This window comes from Vidua chalybeata, chromosome 3, assembly GCF_026979565.1.
Source record: "Vidua chalybeata isolate OUT-0048 chromosome 3, bVidCha1 merged haplotype, whole genome shotgun sequence".
Taxonomy (NCBI): Eukaryota; Metazoa; Chordata; class Aves; order Passeriformes; family Viduidae; genus Vidua; species Vidua chalybeata.
The window spans coordinates 25,342,391-25,361,196 of record NC_071532.1 but is presented as its reverse complement, the minus strand read 5'-3'; the positions used below and the strand labels follow the sequence as shown (position 1 = coordinate 25,361,196).

General features: G+C 44.7%; 1 protein-coding gene across 1 annotated transcript in view; it reads left to right on the top strand.

Annotated features, from left to right (window-relative positions):
• The first annotated feature begins 651 nt into the window (after nt 1–651).
• The window catches only part of PROX1 (prospero homeobox 1), a 44,226-nt gene continuing 26,071 nt past the window's right edge, over nt 652–18,806 (top strand). The window contains exons 1-3 of the mRNA XM_053938611.1: nt 652–737; nt 8,406–10,194; nt 16,845–16,952. Of these exons, the coding sequence (XP_053794586.1) occupies nt 8,473–10,194; nt 16,845–16,952 (1,830 nt within the window). The 5' untranslated portion in view covers nt 652–737; nt 8,406–8,472. The remainder of the gene's footprint in view (nt 738–8,405; nt 10,195–16,844; nt 16,953–18,806) is intronic.

The following is an 18,806-nucleotide window of genomic DNA, read 5'->3' as shown; positions in this document are numbered from 1 at the left end:
TCCTAAAGTTTGTCACCCACCCCTCTCCACGCGGAGCGGCTGCTGTCCGCCCCTTGCCGGGGCGCGGCAGAGGTGAGCGGGGCGCCCCGTCGGGCCGCTTCTGCCGGCGCTCCCGCCCTGCGTCCGTCCGTCCGTCCGTCCGTCCGTCCGTCCCCGCCGCAGGTGCGCGGCCGCCGCCACCTTCCCGCGGGGGCGGGGCGGGGCGACCCTAACCCCCCCGCGCTCCCCTCTCCTCTCTCCCCGCTCCTGCCAAGTTCTCCCCGTCCCCCCCGTCCGTCCCAAGGAGCCTCCCGATTGGGCGCCGGGCCGGGCCCACGTCACTCCGAGTGTGACGTCTAGTCTTCCTGTTTCCTTCAGCTGTGTCTTAAAGTAAATCTTGTGGCGGTGCGGAGCGCTGCTCGGCTCGGCCAGCCCAGCCCAGCCCAGCCCAGCCCTGCCCCGCGCCGCTCCCGCCGCCCCCGCTCCGCGCCCGCCGCTCCGCTCCGCTCCGCTCCGCTCGGCGCCCGCAGCCCCGCGGCCGCTGCCCGCCCGCGCTCCCGCCCGCGCTCGCCCTCCCTCGCGCGATTATCATATTCATCAGCGGCGGGGCTGCCGGCTGCGCGCGCGTGTCCGCGTGTGCGTGTGTGCGTGTGCGGGGCGCGTGTGGTGTGTGTGCATGTGCGTGTGCGTGTCGCCCTTTCTCTCGTTCCACCGGCAAAAAAAAAAAGCGAGGCTCAGTTTCGTCGCCTTTGCACCGAGTAAGTACCCGATCCCCCTCCGCGCCCCCTCCGTCCCTCCCCGCTTTCTCGGCCTTTTCAGGTCTTTCGGGTTTTTAAATTTTTTTTTTTTTTTTTACCCCTAAATTCGCACTTGCTTGGGCTGCTCTAAATGGTCCGGGGGGAGGGGGGCGGTGATGAAATCCCCAGCAAAATATTGATCACCGTTATCAAACCTGTGCTTCTTTTTCCAGGGGGCAAAATTGCAGTGACTTTATTAGCTGAGTAGTTTTAATTCCCCGGTAGATAAAGCGGTAAGGATTTGTGAGCGGTAAGGAGCCCGATGGAGCGCTCACCGTAGCCTGCCCAGGGCTGAAGAGTAAGTGACCTGCTCGTTGTTAGGTGATCCTCCCCCCCTTCCCCTACGCTCTCTCGCTGCCACCTTTTGTGGACCGCTCTTTATTTTATTCCGTGGGTTGGAGGGCAGTTTTGCGGGGACAGAAAGCGCAGCGAGTATTTGGCTTCTTCTTGTTGTTCCGAGCTTCTTTCTCCCCCCGTCCCCACCGAAGTTCCCCATACCCGCTTTAAACTCCTGCTCCGCTCCTCCGAGCCTCCTCTTTGTCCTGTTTATTATAGCTGCCTTGCTTTTTGTCTCTTCCAATTTGCCTGTCATTTGCATGTCGCTACTTCTCCTTTTTAACCCAAGCCGGGAAGGACAGGGACTTTTTATTCTTACTCTTCTTACCCTTGCAATTACTTTTTCATTTCCAAGCGTGGGACGAGCTGCGAATCGTGTAAATGTATAGAAAATGGGATTTGAGTGGTAGGTAGTGAGCACATGAGAAGAGATCAAATGCAAGTCGCAGGATAAGAGCCTTGATCTGGGAAAAGATTAGGATTATTGGTACTTTCTATTTGTTTGGTTGTTGTTTGTTGATTTTTTTTTTTCCTCCGGGGGGGATTTAATTCTTTCTTAGCCGTTGATGGAGATCTTTCTTGGCTTTTTCGATTTTCTGTTTAGCGGCTGAGTGACCCGGCTCACTTTGCCATGTGTTTGCACGGAGTTAAAGCGCAGGAGGGAGCGGTGTTGGGGGGCGTGGGGCCTGCGCGGATGGGGCGCGCAGGGCAGCGCTGGGGGGGGGTGGCGCGGCCAGGACTGGAGGGGCGCCGAGATCGCGGGGCTCGACAGGAGCGGGCGGCCCGACGAGCTCCCGGGCCATAGCTCCCCGGCACCGGGCACTCCGCGGGGGCGGAGCGGGGCCGCCCCGGGGCCCGCGGTTCTTTGCAGAGAGGGAGAAAGTTGCGCGGATCCCCACGGGCGCTGCGCGGCGTCTGGTGGGGCAGGGCAGCGCCGCGGGGCCGGGGCAGGTGCGCGGGGCGCGGGCAGGTGCGTGGCGCTGCGCGCAGGGGCGGCGGGGCAGGTGCGCGCCGGGCGGGGCGGCTGCGGAGAGGGATGCAGGGGGTCCCGGCCGCCGCCGCCTCCCTGTGCCGGGAGAGCCGGGGCGGAGGGGTCAGCAGCGGGAAGTGGCGTGCGATCAGTGTCCGCAGGCCGTGCGGGGGGCGCAGGAGGCGCGGCCGAGGCGGGATGGAGCTCCCCGAGGGACTAGCGTCGCGTCTGTGTAGTTGTGCCCCGGCCGCGGAAGAGCGGGTACGCGGGATATTAACTTAATGTCTTTGACAAAGTAGGGGATTTCAGTCAGGGCTGACAAGGGACACGGCTGCAGACTAGAGGTGCCCTTGAATGTCGGGCAAAAGTTGCCAGGACGAGCTTTGGAAAGTCGCTAGTTTCCCACAGGTCCCGAGCGCTCAGCAGACCCCGTGGTGTTTCTGGCTGTATGGCGGGTGTCACCCCAAAGCCATCATCCGGGTCTGGGGCCGGGTGGGGAGCACGTGGAACGTATCCACGCATCTGTGGCCATAGCTTGGTGGCAGAAGGTGCTGTGTTGCTGAGAGCAGGGCACAGAAACATGTTTGTGTCACTGTGAGGTGTAAAAGCTCAGATTATTTGTCACTTCCATTGCCTGTAGAGGTTTGGCAATATGCAGGATGAATTATATGGAGGCAGTTTCCTTAGCTGTAGATTTGCATGTGGTACATATCCTTTATGTTTTCTTCTCGCAGTTTTTCTCTGAGTTGCCATCAGTCACTTTAAGTTTACGACCACTGCAGCTCATTTTGCATTTATTTTATCTGCTTTTTGTCCAGAGCTTACCTTTAGTAGCAATATCACATTCTGTGAAATGTTTATTAATACTGAAGGGTAGACAGAGTATCAACATTTCAGGAGTTGAACTGTGATAAAAAGTACAATGTATATACTTTTCACTAACAGCTCCCCATTAAAATATTCTGTAAAGTATCCTGTGTTCGCTGAATGGCACTGTCGGTATATACAGTTAACTTCCCTGCCAGCTGAGTTCTGAGGCCTCTCAGTTTATATAACTTATCTCTTTTATGATTGCTTGATAAATTGAGATGTTCATAAGAATGGACACATTTTCAAATTGAAAAGTTTAATTTGATTCAGGGCAGAATTGTAAATACTCCAATTTGTAGTCTCTAAATAGTGATTTATTCTGACTCAAAGTGCAGCCTTACTGCTAAATTGAGTAATTTAAGAATTGTGATGTAATGACATCACGTAGCATGGAAAATATAGTATATTGGAAAACTTGGGCTGAATTCAGAGTAGGAATCTTGAGAACCTTTCAGTATTGTCTCTACACAGAGGCCATGTGAGTTATTTTCTTCATGATCAGTGAAATAACAAGGACCAAACTGGCCTGAGAGGAGGAAAATATTCTCAGTTTTCTACTTTGAGCAGCTTGATTTCTTTTTCTCATTCAAAAGATTTGTTTCCTCAAGCAGTGCCGAGCACGGCTACGTGATGGAGGGCCCTGCATCTCCCCCATTTAAAGGCCTGAACTAATGAGATGCCGAATCCCTCCTGTTACTGAGCTCTGTAGTTGATGGGAATTGCGGATGTTTGGCATTCATAGGAATTGCTGAATACCTTGCTCTATTGGGCCCTGGGTATCACCAGGTTCATAAAACAAGGGTTGCTTTTTCCTTTAAGGCTAAAGAGCAAGCAGCATAATTTTGAAGTAAATCAGGCACTGATTTTTGCTGCTGCTTCTTCTTATGAAGAAATCCTAGTAAAGTAGTTTTTTACTGCCGAAATAGTTCCTCATCATTTCTGCCTTGTTTCAAATTCCTTGATAGACATCTTGGCTAAGGGAGTTGGATAATCTTTTCTCCCAAGAAAACTTGTGTTAGAACTGTACAAAAAGGTAGTACTTTCTCCCAAGAAAACTTGTGTCAGAGCTGTACAAAAAGGTAGCACTTTACCATTAGTGGCTGATGTGATTTTAGCACTGAACAGATATAGTGAACAGATGTCATCTGTTCTTCGAATTTTAGCTGTGGTTTTGTGCATGAAATGCTGTTGACTAGAATAATTTTTATCCTGTGCTTCCTGGCTGATTCTGGAAAAGCCATACCCTGTGTAGTGCGTTAGAGTGTAAGATCTAAATATTTCTATTAGCAGAAGCATGTTAAATTTCCTGCATGTTATTGGCATAATGGGCTGATATGAAGCAGGCAGACTCTGGACCAAAGAAAGTAGTCGGCTTGTGAAAAGAGGGGAACAATTTCAGCTGTATAAACTGATATCTCCTTGAATTTATCCAAGCATATCCATCAAGTTTAGCACTCTTGTGCTGTGTATTTAATGGCTGTTTATGTTAGGCTAGGGTTCTTCAAAGGGGCTGACGAGGCCGAGTTTGAATTTACAAACTCCTTTGCATCCTGTAGATGTTTGAATTAATCTAGGAGAAAATGATCAGCATCTTTCTAGATCAAGATGAGTTAACAAAATTGATTACAAAAATTGATTTATTAATAGTGAGTATGGTTAAATACCTGACATCATACTCATTTTGACAGACCATTCTAGCCAAAGGTTTGGTAACAGTAACTCTTGGAGACTTAGAAATTAATCTGTTTCCATTTTAAATGTCGATGCATATCAAATGGATACGAAATAAACCCATGTCTGTAGCTGCTGTGCTGTTAAGAGGTTATTCATAGCTACATTGTAATCATATCTCCTTAAACAAAAGATTTGAAAGTAAATTTGTAAATAAAATACTACTGCTGTGTTTATGGATGTACATAGAAAGTGCTGAGGCCGTTGGTATGATTTTTTAATTGCATCGGCATGGAAAACATTTGGTTTCTGAAGAAGCCACATTGTGCGAGTTGAGGCTTGAGATGTGGCCGGCAAATTTAACATAAACTATACTTGGCATGCGAGGAGTATCAAAAGCGATGCATAAACCAAATTTAACCTTCACAAATTTAAAACTCTGTAATTTGGAAAGAAATGGTGATTCTGGAGATTTCTACATAGATCTTGACAACCAAAGCCTATATTGCCAGCTCTGTTTTTCTGGAGAGCTGTACAGAGATTTTAAATGTATAGAATATAGTTTTGAGACAATGTGCAGCCAAAGTACTGGTGGCTGTGTAAAGGACACACACTTCCTAATTATTTCTTCCCCTCCCCAATATTTCAGTTCTTATTTATTCAGTTCTAATCGAATCAGTCTTGAATTCTACCTGTTGTGGCTGGGATTTTGCATCCCGCTCTATGTGCCATTCCACTCCTCTTGAGGTGCAAATTGGTTTTGGTCCTCCGAGAATGAAATATTAACTGGCCATTCAATACCCATTCTGTTTTGTCAGGCTAAAGTAGAACTATTTCTCATATTTAAGCTGAAAGGCACATAAGCCTTAAAGCTGGCAGCCTGGCTGGCTCAGGATAACACCAGGGCAAATGGGAGATGTTGCTTAATACCCAGGTTAAGTGTACGATGCCTTCAGCTTCCATCGAGGGAAGGAGGGGACATCGCTCTGGAGCACCTCCTGCCACATATTTGCGGTGGCAGAAATGGGCTGTGGAGCAGCGGCTGGTGCGGGGCTTGGGGAGGGAAATGGACACTGGGGAGGAAGGATGCATGGCAATGACCTTCCAACCTGGCGCAGGACAGCCTATTTCCTGAGCTGCTGACTCAAGGGTACAGCAAGCCCTCCCCATGTGTGTCCTTGGCTGGGATTGGGCAAGAGAGAGGGGAACAGTGGTCAGGCACCTCGAATTTTCTGGGAAAAGAGCAAAACTTGTAACCTGACATGAGGTTTCTGGTGTGAGTCTGGGAACGTATTGCTGGCTCTTAATCAAGCATAGCTTGACCGCAGAAAAGGAAGGAAAAGCGTGAAGGTTTTCGGTGTTGGTGGGTTTTGTTTGTGGTTTATTTTCTTTTCCTATTGGCAAGTACTATCTTTATGGTGAATGCCTTCAGAATATCTTTCTTACCTTCAGAAATAAGCAGGAGCTCTTTCAGTTGTCTTTCAATTAGTTTAGATGGATTTCAAATGAACACCACTGGACTGAAAGGTCAAACTCGGCCCTGGCTTATTCTGTGCCAGTGCCTTGGCCAGTTCTTTACAAAAACAACCCTTCTGATATTCCTCAGGTTTTTGGTTTTTTTTTTTTTTTTGGTGATGGTCTAATTGTAAGGCCTTATTCTGCCCCCTGAAAAACTCCATTAGCATCAGCTGTGAGAAAGTGGGAGACAAGAGACACTCTTTTACATGCTGCCAAGCAGGGCCTGACTCTACCCCTCACACATAGCAGGATTTTGGTATCCCTGGACTCCCGGGGTGTTGCTTGCAGGGTAGAATGCTTCTTGGTGTGCAGGTGGCAGAATTGGGTCCCTGGAACAGAAATCCTTGTTATCTTATTATTTTCATCATGAGGTAACCAAACTTAATTCGCTTAATGTGCTTTTTGATAAGAAAAGACCTCTGAAGACTTTGACCTGATAACAAGTCAAGGTGTTTGGATTTTGCATCTGAATTAATGATTTTTTTTTGTTTGTTTTAATATATTTTTTATAATTCTTTGCTCTCCTGTATGGAAGCAACCACTAATGTAAACAAATATCATGTCCCTTGCATAGCTCTCTCTGACACTAAATCTCAGAAAATTCTTTTAGTACATCCAGAATACATGAGCAAAGACTGCAAAATAAACATAATGTTTCTAAGTATTAAAAGCTTTTTTTTTTTTTTTTTTCCCATCCTGGTTGCAAACTAAGCACTGACTACTGTCTTGATTTTACAGATTATTTCATGCTGAAATTATGCCTATTTGCATGGATAGTCATTCTTTAAAACTAGCCACAGATGCAGTCCTAGGGAGCACGTAGATGTTTTTACAGGTGAACCGAAAGAGATGGGAGCAATTCCAAAAAGTCTGCATGCTGCCTTTGGCAATATACCCTGTTATTGTGAAGACTGTGCTCTGTTAAGCAAATGTAAAGTTTAATATTAGATAAGCGTTGCATGAAAAATATTTTAATTTTCCTCAGTGTTAAATTTTAAGAAACAGGAAACAGTGTCTAATGCTTTATGTGCAATGTGAGTTTAGCATCACTAGTTAATAAGTCACAAATTATGTCAAGAGCCTTTTACAAAATGCAAGGAAGTGTGTTATCTTTTTATGCTGTGTTCCTGGGAAACAATGAGAGTTCATATAAAGAGAAGGTATCTTCCTTTCTCACGCAGCTGATTGATGTTATTTCTTTCATCTTTCCATATTTTTTTCTCATCTTTTCTGCATGTCACAGGAAATAAGATTCTGTGTATTCAAAGTGCTCCATGTAAGAAGGGCTTCATTGGGCATTTGAGATATTGTTCTTGGAGATTTTTCTAAAGCACAGAGATGTGACACTGAACATGCCTCGTTTCTGCTATGCAAAAAATTTAACATCATGTATTTTAGTGTATGAAATACAGAATCTTCAGCCTTTGGTAGCAGGGCTTGCTTTGAGAATGTAAGTTGCAAAAAGGGAAGGAATGTATGGGGAATTCAAAACACTGTTGTGGCTCGTCAGTGGTACGTACGAGCCTGTGCTAACGAACTACATTTTGGCCTTTATTTGATCACATCGCTGTAAATAGTATAGTACTGATCATAAAATACTTTAATGCATTTTTGCTTTGCTGAATAAATGTTTCCCTAATGATTTAAGAGAGGATTTTTTTCCCCCCAGTGGAAGCCTGAATGCGTCTATGATTTCTTTGCCTTTCACATACACATATACCATCCTACCTACAATTATTTGAAAGTTGTTTTATAACCTTCAAAGGTTTATTTACCAGTTTTGCCTCTCTAAAAAGCAAAACTACAACTGCATTTTTTACATTGCAATTGAATTTTTTTAATCCAAAATTTATACAATTTCTTGTTTTAACAATAAATCTTAAATAAGGAATACTTTCATCTTCTTTTGTAACATGTATCTCAATGCCCTAAATTTAATCAATTGGTTGTCAGAGGCTGTGTTCTTCTAATCTACTCTTTCTTCTGAAGATAAACAGTATCATTTTAGGCATTTGTGCAAGAGAATCATATTACTGGTGCTTAAGCAGTTTTTGCTTTTTTAAATCTTAATCCATCTTAAACCAGTGGAGCAGAAATATTTAAAAATGTTTCATTTCAAGCAGAGTGCATAATAAATTGCAATAATTGTAATGTGCCATAAATCCCAGAGCCTATGCATTTTGCATTTTATTCAGGATTGAGGTCAGGAAATTTGGAGAAATTTAAAGAAAATGATTCATCAGTCCTTTTGTTCTGTTGGCCAGGGTCCCAGGATTCTTGAGCTGAGCCCAGCTGACAAGCTTTTGAAGATGGCACAATAACAGTCCAGTGATGCCTGACCATGACAGCACAGCCCTCTTAAGCAGGCAAACCAAGAGAAGAAGAGTTGACATTGGAGTGAAAAGGACGGTAGGGACAGCATCTGCATTTTTTGCAAAGGCAAGAGCAACGTTTTTTAGTGCCATGAATCCCCAAGGTTCAGAGCAGGATGTTGAGTATTCAGTAGTGCAGCATGCAGATGGGGAAAAGTCAAATGTACTCCGCAAGCTGCTGAAGAGGGCGAACTCATATGAAGATGCCATGATGCCTTTTCCAGGAGCAACCATAATTTCCCAGCTGTTGAAAAATAACATGAACAAAAATGGTGGCACGGAGCCCAGTTTCCAAGCCAGCGGTCTCTCTAGTACAGGCTCAGAAGTACATCAGGAGGATGTATGCAGCAACTCTTCAAGAGACAGCCCCCAAGAGTGTCTTTCCCCTTTTGGCAGGCCAACTATGAGCCAGTTTGATGTGGATCGGTTATGCGACGAGCACCTGAGAGCTAAACGCGCCCGGGTTGAGAATATAATTCGAGGTATGAGCCATTCCCCTAGCGTGGCATTAAGGGGCAATGAAAATGAAAGAGAAATAGCTCCGCAGTCCGTCAGTCCCCGAGAAAGTTACAGAGAAAACAAACGCAAGCAAAAGCTGCCACAACAGCAGCAGCAGAGTTTCCAGCAGCTGGTTTCGGCGAGGAAAGAGCAGAAGCGAGAGGAGCGCAGACAGCTGAAGCAGCAGCTGGAGGACATGCAGAAGCAGCTGCGCCAGCTGCAGGAGAAATTCTACCAGATCTACGATAGCACTGACTCTGAAAATGATGAAGATGGCAACCTGTCTGAAGACAGCATGCGCTCCGAAACCATGGACGCGAGAGCCGGTGACTCTGTCGGCAGGTCGGACAATGAGATGTGCGAGCTGGACCCAGGGCAGTTCATCGACCGAGCGCGGGCCCTCATCCGGGAGCACGAGGTAGCAGAGAACAAGCCAAAAAGAGAAGGTCCTAAGGAGAAAGAGCAAGGGCCAAATGCCTTCCACCCCGAAGGCAAACATTTGGCTGAGACCCTGAAGCAGGAGCTGAACACTGCCATGTCACAAGTTGTAGACACAGTGGTCAAAGTTTTCTCATCCAAGCCCTCCCGCCAGCTTCCTCAGGTCTTCCCACCCCTCCAGATCCCGCAAGCAAGGTTTGCCGTCAACGGGGAGAACCACAACTTTCACACAGCCAACCAGCGCCTGCAGTGCTTTGGGGACGTCATCATTCCCAACCCCCTTGACACCTTCGGCAGCGTCCCCATGCCTGGCGCCACCGACCAAACTGAGGCGCTGCCCCTCGTTGTCCGCAAAAACTCCTCTGACCAATCCGCCTCAGCCCCGCCGGCTGGTGGCCACCACGCCTCCCTGCACCAGTCCCCGCTCTCGGCCACCGCTGGCTTCTCCACTTCCTCCTTCCGCCACCCATTCCCACTGCCCCTCATGGCCTATCCCTTCCAGAGCCCCCTGGGTGCCCCATCAGCCTCCTTCCCAGGGAAAGACCGCGCCTCCCCGGAATCCCTCGACCTGACCCGGGAGACCACCAGCCTGAGGACCAAGATGTCGTCGCATCATATGAACCACCACCCCTGCTCGCCTGCCCACCCCCCCAGCGCTGCCGAGGGCCTCTCCTTGTCGCTCATTAAGTCCGAGTGTGGCGACCTGCAAGACATGTCCGAAATCTCACCCTACTCGGGAAGTGCAATATCCTTTTCAAAAGATGAGTGAGAATCGGCAGTGGCTGGTGGGAGAGGACGAGGGGCCATGCTGGTGCCAGGGGGCTTTCCCCAGGTGCTGCAGGAGTGGGGTGCTCACAGGGTGCTGGGGGGCAGCTTGGCGAGGCCAAATAAAACGTGGTGTTGACTGACAGCACTCTTTCAGCAATGGTGTTCACCTAAAAAAGCCACTGTCCCTCCCCCAGCCTTTAGTCTGCCTCGTGGGGTCAGGAAGGCAGCCAAACCCATGACCTGAGTGTCAGTGGGTTTCCCTGGGCTGGCAGATCTTTCCTCGGGCAGGGAGGTGATTGAGGGGGCATTACCCTCAGCCAAAAACTGTTCCATCTACGGCCAAGCCACCTCTTCTCCCTCCCCTGCCAGACCAGCGCACAATCCCTGTTGATGGTGTCGTGGCTGGAGCTTGCAGAGAGCCACAGTCTGGTCGTCTGTGAGCGTTCAGCTCTCAAGTGCATAAGGGAAACGAAGCACAAAAGACACAGGTACTGATATATTCAGGCTGCATCAAGTTATTTCCCCCACCCAGAGGTCTGTTCCTCAGCCCTTGTGCAGCTGCCTGCTATGCATGATTAACCTCTGTTCAGCCATACACAGAAATCTTTTGTCCTAACATACACAAAGCAAATTATTTTGGAAAGCCAGAGAGAACAATTAAATATAAAACTTCAGCTGTATTAAATTTACAGGACACTTCCCCTGCTTAAAAAAAAAAGATGATAATAAAATCTCTCATTTTAGCTCAATAGCAAGCTTTAGTTAGGGTGACAAATCCATCTCTGCCTTTATTTAGGCATATCCAGACATAGTAATCATCTTTTTTTTTTTTTTTTTTCCCTGGAAACTAGTACTAGAGGGTTTTTTGGGTTGGTTTTTCTTTTTTTTTCTTTTAGCAGTAATGCTTCCCAGGCCTTCCATCTTTTCCCATAACGCACTTTTTGGTCAAAAGATTTTGCTTCCAGGTACAGTGGTATTGAAAGCAAATAAAATACAATGTCTATCCCATGCTAAAATTGAGGATTTTGCATGAAGAGTAGATGAATAATTTTTCCTAGCTCCAAGACCCCAGCAGAAGTCTGGGCTGGGCTTTCTGCAAGCCCCGGGCCTTAGATGCATCTAATTTCACTCCCAAGATGATGAAAATAATTGCAACAGAATGGCTCTGCCCTTCTCTGGGTAACAGTAGCAATGGTGAGGAACTTGTCCCCTTTGGAGAGGTATCCTGTGGAGTCAGGTACCTGAGGCTGTGCTTCTTCACTGGGTATCTTCTAGGTGATGGATAACTCGTGGTTTTAGAATAATTCAACCACATCTTCTACAGACTTGCTAAATCCTCAGGAGGGTGCAATCAGGGCTCTTGACCTGCTGATTACCTGGATTTCCTATCCCTCCCATGGTAGTGGGCACCACTGGGGCAAGGCAGGTGCTGCAGGTCCCAAGCCCATTACCACCACTCTTTGATCCAGCTTGGGTCTAGTCTGGGTCTAGTGCTGTCTAATCTGTGTGAATAGTCCCATTTCTATAGGTGAAAACGTTTTCTGTTGGAAAGCACCTTCTTCAGGTGCTGGTGTTTTTGAGAACCATCTGGTAGTGGATGTGGTGTTTGTGGTACCTCTTCCTCAGAAAATGATCTTGTTGAGCGTTGGTAACAGGGAAATCTTCTCTTCACTGACTACATTGTAAGGCAAAAGAGAGGAGGCAGTCTAGAAGCAACATCACTCAGAGGTGGCCCCAATTACCTGGGGAGCTCCAAACCAAAGATCTCTCCTGCATATTGAAATGCAAGTGCAGTGCTTGGAAAGCAGTCCTGAGGTCAACAGGAGAGGCAACTGGGGGCAAGACTCAGGCCAGGACAATTAAATTCTACTAAACAGTACAGTGGCATACTAATTGTTTTTTGTATTAAAGTAGTTCTCCCATCCTGGGAGAGCAGTGAGGAGAGGAGAAACATGCCAAGAGTGGGAACTAGGAGTAGTTCTAGGGCTGCACTTGATCCTTGCCACCCATGGAGCATCTCTCCACCATTTCTCCTCCTTTCTGCTGCTCATTCTCACTGGTGCTCGCTAATGGAGCTTGTTGCTTCTGCTGAAACAGGGGTGCAAGAGTCCCCTGCTGCTCCAAGGGATAGCCAGGAGAAATGCCTGGTGCTACAGTGATCCTTTTTCTTTTTAACTGCCCCGCTTCTTTCTCTGCCAGCAGGAAAGCACTCTAACTTTCCTACCTAGGCAATAGTGCAGACTGCAGTTTGTTCTGGGTTTAGATACAGACCAGATTTATTAAATAATGCTTCTACATGTGTATGCCGGTATACAGCTCAGCTGTAGGGATGGATGTTTTTTTCCTAGCAGCAGCTTATGTGTCCAGGTAGCTTACAATTTTCCAAGGACAGGCGTGGTGTGGAGGTTGGTTTGTTTCTGGTCAATTCTGTTCTGGCACTTTTATTTTACATGGTTGAATGTGCATGTATAGGGAATGTATTTCTTGAAAGAAGCAGATCTTTCTTCCCTGTAGAAAATAACATCTGTTTTCCTGGACAATGAAGCCAGGATGAAAACATAAGACCAGCAGACACAGCCAAGTTCAGGTTTTAGTAGTAAGTTAAACACTAAACTAGCCTGGGTTTTAGTTTCTTGGGGTTTTTTTGGGGGTTTTTTTTTGTTTGTTTTTTTGTTTTTTTTTTAACCAATGTCTGTAAAATGTATCTGATCATTCTTTGCTAAATTGCAGAAGGAAATGGTTAATGTTTGTGTATGTTGCTAAACAAGATAAGATGCACCTGCAGTCTGAATTCCCATCTTGGTCATGAATGCAGCCTGTATCTTTGCAAACTAATCTGTTTAATCAAATATTAAGTTTTATTCAAATTCAAAAAGAAACAGACAGTGAATTGTTTTTCTGCATGATCTTTCTTTGTCATGCATCCTCTTTGCATCTCAAGAAAAATAGCCTTGTTCAGTCACAAAACATTTGCATAGATCAAAATTGAAGCACAACAGCAGTTTGTGTGCTGCTAAGACGTCTGTAAAGGTGAAGAAGTTTACCATGTTCTCCCTGGCAGGAGGGCTTAGAAACATTAGTGCAACTTTCTACAATTTTATTTATTTTAAGCAGAATTCCAATCCAACTGGAATAAGTTTCAAAGTCCCAATATGTGAAAGCTATAATTACTGAATTACAACATCTTGAAATGAGGAGTTATTACATCTGACTAGAATTAAACTAATTAAACTTTAAAAGAAAAGGAGAGATTGTATAGCAAGCTGGATAACTCCATGCTGTTGATAAAACCTGGGCGATGAACGAATGCTTTGCAGCCAGCCAGCCCTTCTTTGGAGGGATTTGAAGATGCTCTGAGATGCAGTTATTTGGAGCTTTGCTGATTAAAACTACCTGAGGTGTAACTTAAGGAGCAGCTTGGCTTTGCTGCTGCGGATTTTTTTAACCTGTTACAGCCTATTCTTACCAACTTTCCTTCAGCTCAGCTCATGCGTGGGCTAGAAAAGCCTGTTAGAGCGTTTGTGGGGGCTCAGGCTGAGAGTAACAGGAGTGAAAGACCATCTCTGCTGAAAAACATTTTTGCAAAAGAGAAGCATTACCTGGGAGGAGGATTGAAGTGCAAATGAATCAAATGCTGTTTAGTGCCACTCCTGTGCTTCTCCTGTTAAAACATACAAGAGCATGTATATGTTTTGTCCCCATATGTTTTGTTCCCACTCTTTCACTTCCTATTTCTTAGAACTTTGCCATTTTTCTGCTGCTTCTGTGTTAGGTAAGGCAACGTTGTACTATGTAAACCCAGAACGCTGAGACTCTCAGGTTGTTTGAACACTGCTTTAGGTTCAGCTGCAGTACACTATTCCTCTGATCTTTTATGTTCCTGAGCAGATGTCTTTCATTAATTTATGGATTTATCATCTTTTCTTTCTCTCCTTTTTTTTTTCTTTTCTTTTTTTTTTTTTTTTTTTTTACACCTGGCAGCTGGCTCAAGTTTCAGCAGTTATTGTCTATTTTGCATTACCCATAGAATTGAATGTCATCTGTCTTCACAAAGCTATAGCTAAGAGAATTGAGGCAAGCCACACGAGCTGCTGGGACAGAGCTTGTTTGCGTTCCATTCGGCACCCCTCCTCCCTTTACCTCCTTAATATTTATTTGTGCTCGTTTTCTTTCCTGGCCTTGAATGGGGCTTAGCTCGTGTTCGGTACAGCTGTATGTTTACTGAATCTATTTCATCATGAGTCATTGTGCGTGTGTAAGTATCCTGGAAACAGCTAGTGCTTTCTTGGAAGAACAGTTGCTTTTCAGCCCAAGCACTTAAAAAGGAAATTAAGCAATTGGTCAGTTCAGGTTTTGTTTGTTTTTTTTTTTTGGTTTTTTTTTTTCTGAAATAGCAATGGGTTATCTAATTCTTAGCTCTTAAGTCTGTCATTAACTATTTTTTGCTAGATTTTTTACAGATCATATCTTTTATCACAGTAAAGTGTTAACCTTAGGATCAAGATATACAGATTTGTTGCATATTTGATATTACTTTAAGGCTGCCAAGTGCTTAAGAACAAGTATAATTTTAATAAAAAATGGATTTCTGGGAATTTGAGTCTCAGAGCATCTTTTAATACATGCTTCATTCAATATCAATATCCTCTGGCATTAGAGCAGAAAATATTTAAAAATCCTAAGTGCAGAAGGAATCCAAATGCTTAGACAACTGTCTAATATGCTTAAATCCAGCAAATGTGAGAGGGTTTTTTTGAAGTTTAAGTCCATCCTTGAGCTTGCATTGAAAGAGAATATACACCAAACCCGATGTTAACATGTTGTCGGCATCAGAGGAATTGCAAATTAAGGAGACTCAGGATTACTTTTTTTCTCTCCTACTGGAGTTCCCCTTTGGACCCCCACTTTCCTGAAAGGATCACATAGCAAAAATGGATTTCTGGCATAGAAGTTTTGATTTGTCTAAAACTCTTATCACTGAGCAATAGGTGACAGCTTGCTACTATTATTTCACTTACGTATTTTGACAGATGGCACTGCAGAGTGTAATGCTCTTTTAGACTTCTCTATCAGTCTAATGGAGGTAACTGGAGGTTCTTTCAACTCTTCTCTTGGCACAAGAAGTATGTCAGTCATAAATTATCTTCTTTGTAATCATTAAGCATCTAAAACAAAATGCAAGTTCAGCTGAGCCGTTTTCCATGTACTTCCAGATAATAAGAGGTTTTTAAACTAATATTGTCAATGCCTTCTTTTTTTTTTTTTAACGCTACATTTTTCTAATCTAAAAATGAACTTTGTAACTGAAATAAAGGGAGAGGGTTTCAGCAGATTTCAGGAATTAGTGAAAAAGAGTAGTGAAAATTTTGCTGAAAAAGCCTAGCTAATCATCAGTAGGCTGCTGATAAAAATTAGTCTGGGTTTCCCATCTCGAGGCCTGGAGTGGGATGTTCTGTGCTGACGTGCACCCGGCTGTAAGGCAGAAGAGGCACCTTGGCTGCAATGCATCTACCAACTTGGTTGACCTTCCCCCGCCATAAGGTGTGAACTGAGCGAAATTTCCAACAACTGTGTTTAGGAGAAACAGTCCTTAGAGAAGCTTCTGGGAAGAACCCTTAATTGACCTTGTGGGGGCCACATTGATTTTCTCCACGTGCATCTTCATTCCTGATAAATTATAAAGCCATTAATTTGCTGAGGAAATGGCAAGGCCAGCCTGCGGCACAGATGTGACCAGACCCATCCTAGCACGCAGTTCACAAAAGGGAGCCAAGAAGCTGGGAGAAAAATCAGCAAGCCGAGATTGTTATGGTTAGCTTCACATTCCCTTGGGAACTCTTTTAGTTGCTTCTGTTTACAGATCTAAAAGGTAATGATGTTTCCAGGATAAATAGGCTGCCTTATAGGGTAAGTGGCCATTTATTGATCTGCTAGCCCTCATGTATTGATTGGTTAGCCCCAAATACAGCTCTGTTCTCCAAGGAGTTAACTGTGTAAATCAGGAGGTGACAAGTTTGTGGCAGAGAGATTCAACAGCCAAGGGGCTCTGCCTGCTACAAATTTCACTTTGATTTGCAGGTGAGCCACTGGAGCAAAGCAGCAGCAGGACTAGGGAGATCTACCCAAGATGTTAAAATTTATTGACACGAATGGAACAGGTGAAATGTGCTGTCAGTGTAAAACTGCTCGAAATCATAAAGTGCCTCTGATTGTCTTACATGCATTGGTTTTATTGTGTGCAAGCAGCACAACACCGAGAGGAAAAGAAACTTTAGCTGGCACTGCAAAGGAGAAGGAGAAAAAAAGCTCCCGATAAGTTTTCCGCGGCACATGCTTCCTGCATTTGTTTCCGTAGCAACAAGTGAATGTACATATGGTACACAATCTGTAAACTTGCAAGGTCCCTGAGACCCAGCACCTAAACTGATAGGAAACGCAGGGTTAAAGTTACATGGCCTCTCATCCCATGTTTGCCTGTTTTACAGAAGATTACAGCGCAGCAGTTCAGATGTTAATTATTTCTCCTGTAGTCTGGGGAACTGTATTTAACAGGGCACTTTGCTAGCTCTGTATGTTCAGAAACAGCTTTCTCAAGAAAAGAATTTTCCTTTACTAATTCAATCCTACATGCAGGAAGGCTTGTCACCGAATCACTTGAAAAAGGCCAAGCTCATGTTCTTTTACACCCGGTACCCAAGTTCCAATATGCTGAAAACCTACTTCTCAGATGTAAAGGTAAGAAAATCTTTTCCCCCTCCTTCTTTCTCCTTACTGCATGCTGTATTTTCTCACAAAATATTTTATCATGTTAGAGATTTGTAATATTTCTGGGTACATAAAGGTTACATCCTGACCTTATTCACTTGTTCTTCCTGTTGAGGTGTACCCTGCTTGCCTGCTTGTGCCTGGATAAGGAAAGAGAATGTTTCTAAATCTAAAAAAAATAGAAATTTTAAAGCAAAGTAAGGAAAATTATTACAGTAAATTAAAGAGTCTTCATTATATATCCTATTAAAAAAGGAGATTTTTGTGGTGGTAGAAATGTACTTCCAAGAACATTTTGGAGCAGTTCTCAAGTGCTCCCTCATTGTTTCATTTCGGTTGGTTTCCTCATATTTGTGCTTACATAAGCAGAGTGTAGAATCTCTTTCTTTCTGTCAAAAAGAAACAGTACATTGAAATTCTCCATGCAGAAGCTGCTTAAAAACAAAAGTGATGATTGTCTCTTATTTACAACTTAATTTGTTGTTGATGCAGAGTACACTGAGCATAAGGAGGATGAATAAAGTGACAGATTCAGGCCACATTATTCAAATGAGGATATGAAAGCTGTCGACATACAGCTGCATCCTCCCTCATTCTACAGAATATTAGGACCTCCTGATTTTTTTTTCTAAAAGTAATTGTTCCTTCACATCAACTTGATTTTGTGTTAATCATCTAAGTTTTTTTTTTAAAAACCCATAGATTGTGTTTTAATGAATATAATGGTATGCATGGTGTCATTATCTAAGTAACTTTATAAACATTACATTAGCTTAAATTAGTTTGTTACATATCGTTCCCCCCCCACCCCCACATGTCTCCCCCAAACAAATTACAGAAATCCTTCTTTTAATCACTTTTGGGTTATGGTTTTTTCAGTCTTAATGGAAGATTATCCCACAGGTTGTGAACTTGGCCCAGTTTCTGCTGATCAGTTTTCTTTGGTCAAGTTTCTTGGCAGTTTTCCCTTTTATTTTTTTTTTTATTTAATGTTGCTTGCACATCTCAATGCGGTTCTGCCCCTCACAGCCGTGTCCTTGGAGGTTCCTCTATTCAATGCCATGTGCTGAGCGGATGGTGACAACATTTTTAAAAAGGAGGGGGGGAAGCAATACAGGCACTTCCTAGGCTAAATGGCTGGTCAAGAATCATTAAACACACACAAAAAAAGCTGCAAGTGGCGCAGCGGGCCAAGTGGAGGGTTTGCTCTCAGAGTGGATCCACCTGGAATGGAAAAATCAGAGGGAGTGTTTCAGGCAACACTGCTCCAATGAGGTGCCACAGGCAGATGTAGAGCTGGCAGTGCTGCTCAGGAGGGACTGCTCTGGGGCTACCCTGTGACTTTGCCCCTGCAAGTTCACACAGCCAGGTGTGCTGAAGTGGGGATATTTTTTTTGCTGGCGCTTCTGCTTTATTTCCACTTTTTAAGAAGATACACACTCGTGTGTTTGTGTGCACATGGTGCCTTTGTCTTCTGACAAAGTTGTGTAAAATACAGAAATTTACTTTAGTTCCATCTAACATTTATACAGCAGCAGGAGAAGCCCAAAAAGGCTCTACAAACCACCAGTGTGGGATGGAGTCATTTGTCCAAAAGCGGTTGCAGCCACTTCCCTGGGGACACGTGACAGCCACATGTGGTCAGCAGCACCAGAGAACCAGGGATGTAAATATTAGATGCACTAATCTTTTCTTGAGCTTTTCCATATCTTTAAATGCTTCAAAGTGCTTAGCATGTGTTTGCAGTTTCTAGAGCCAAAGGATGCTCCCCCTTTAGCCCACGTGCAGTCCCATTAGCTTCACCCCTCCTTCTTACGGAAGCGA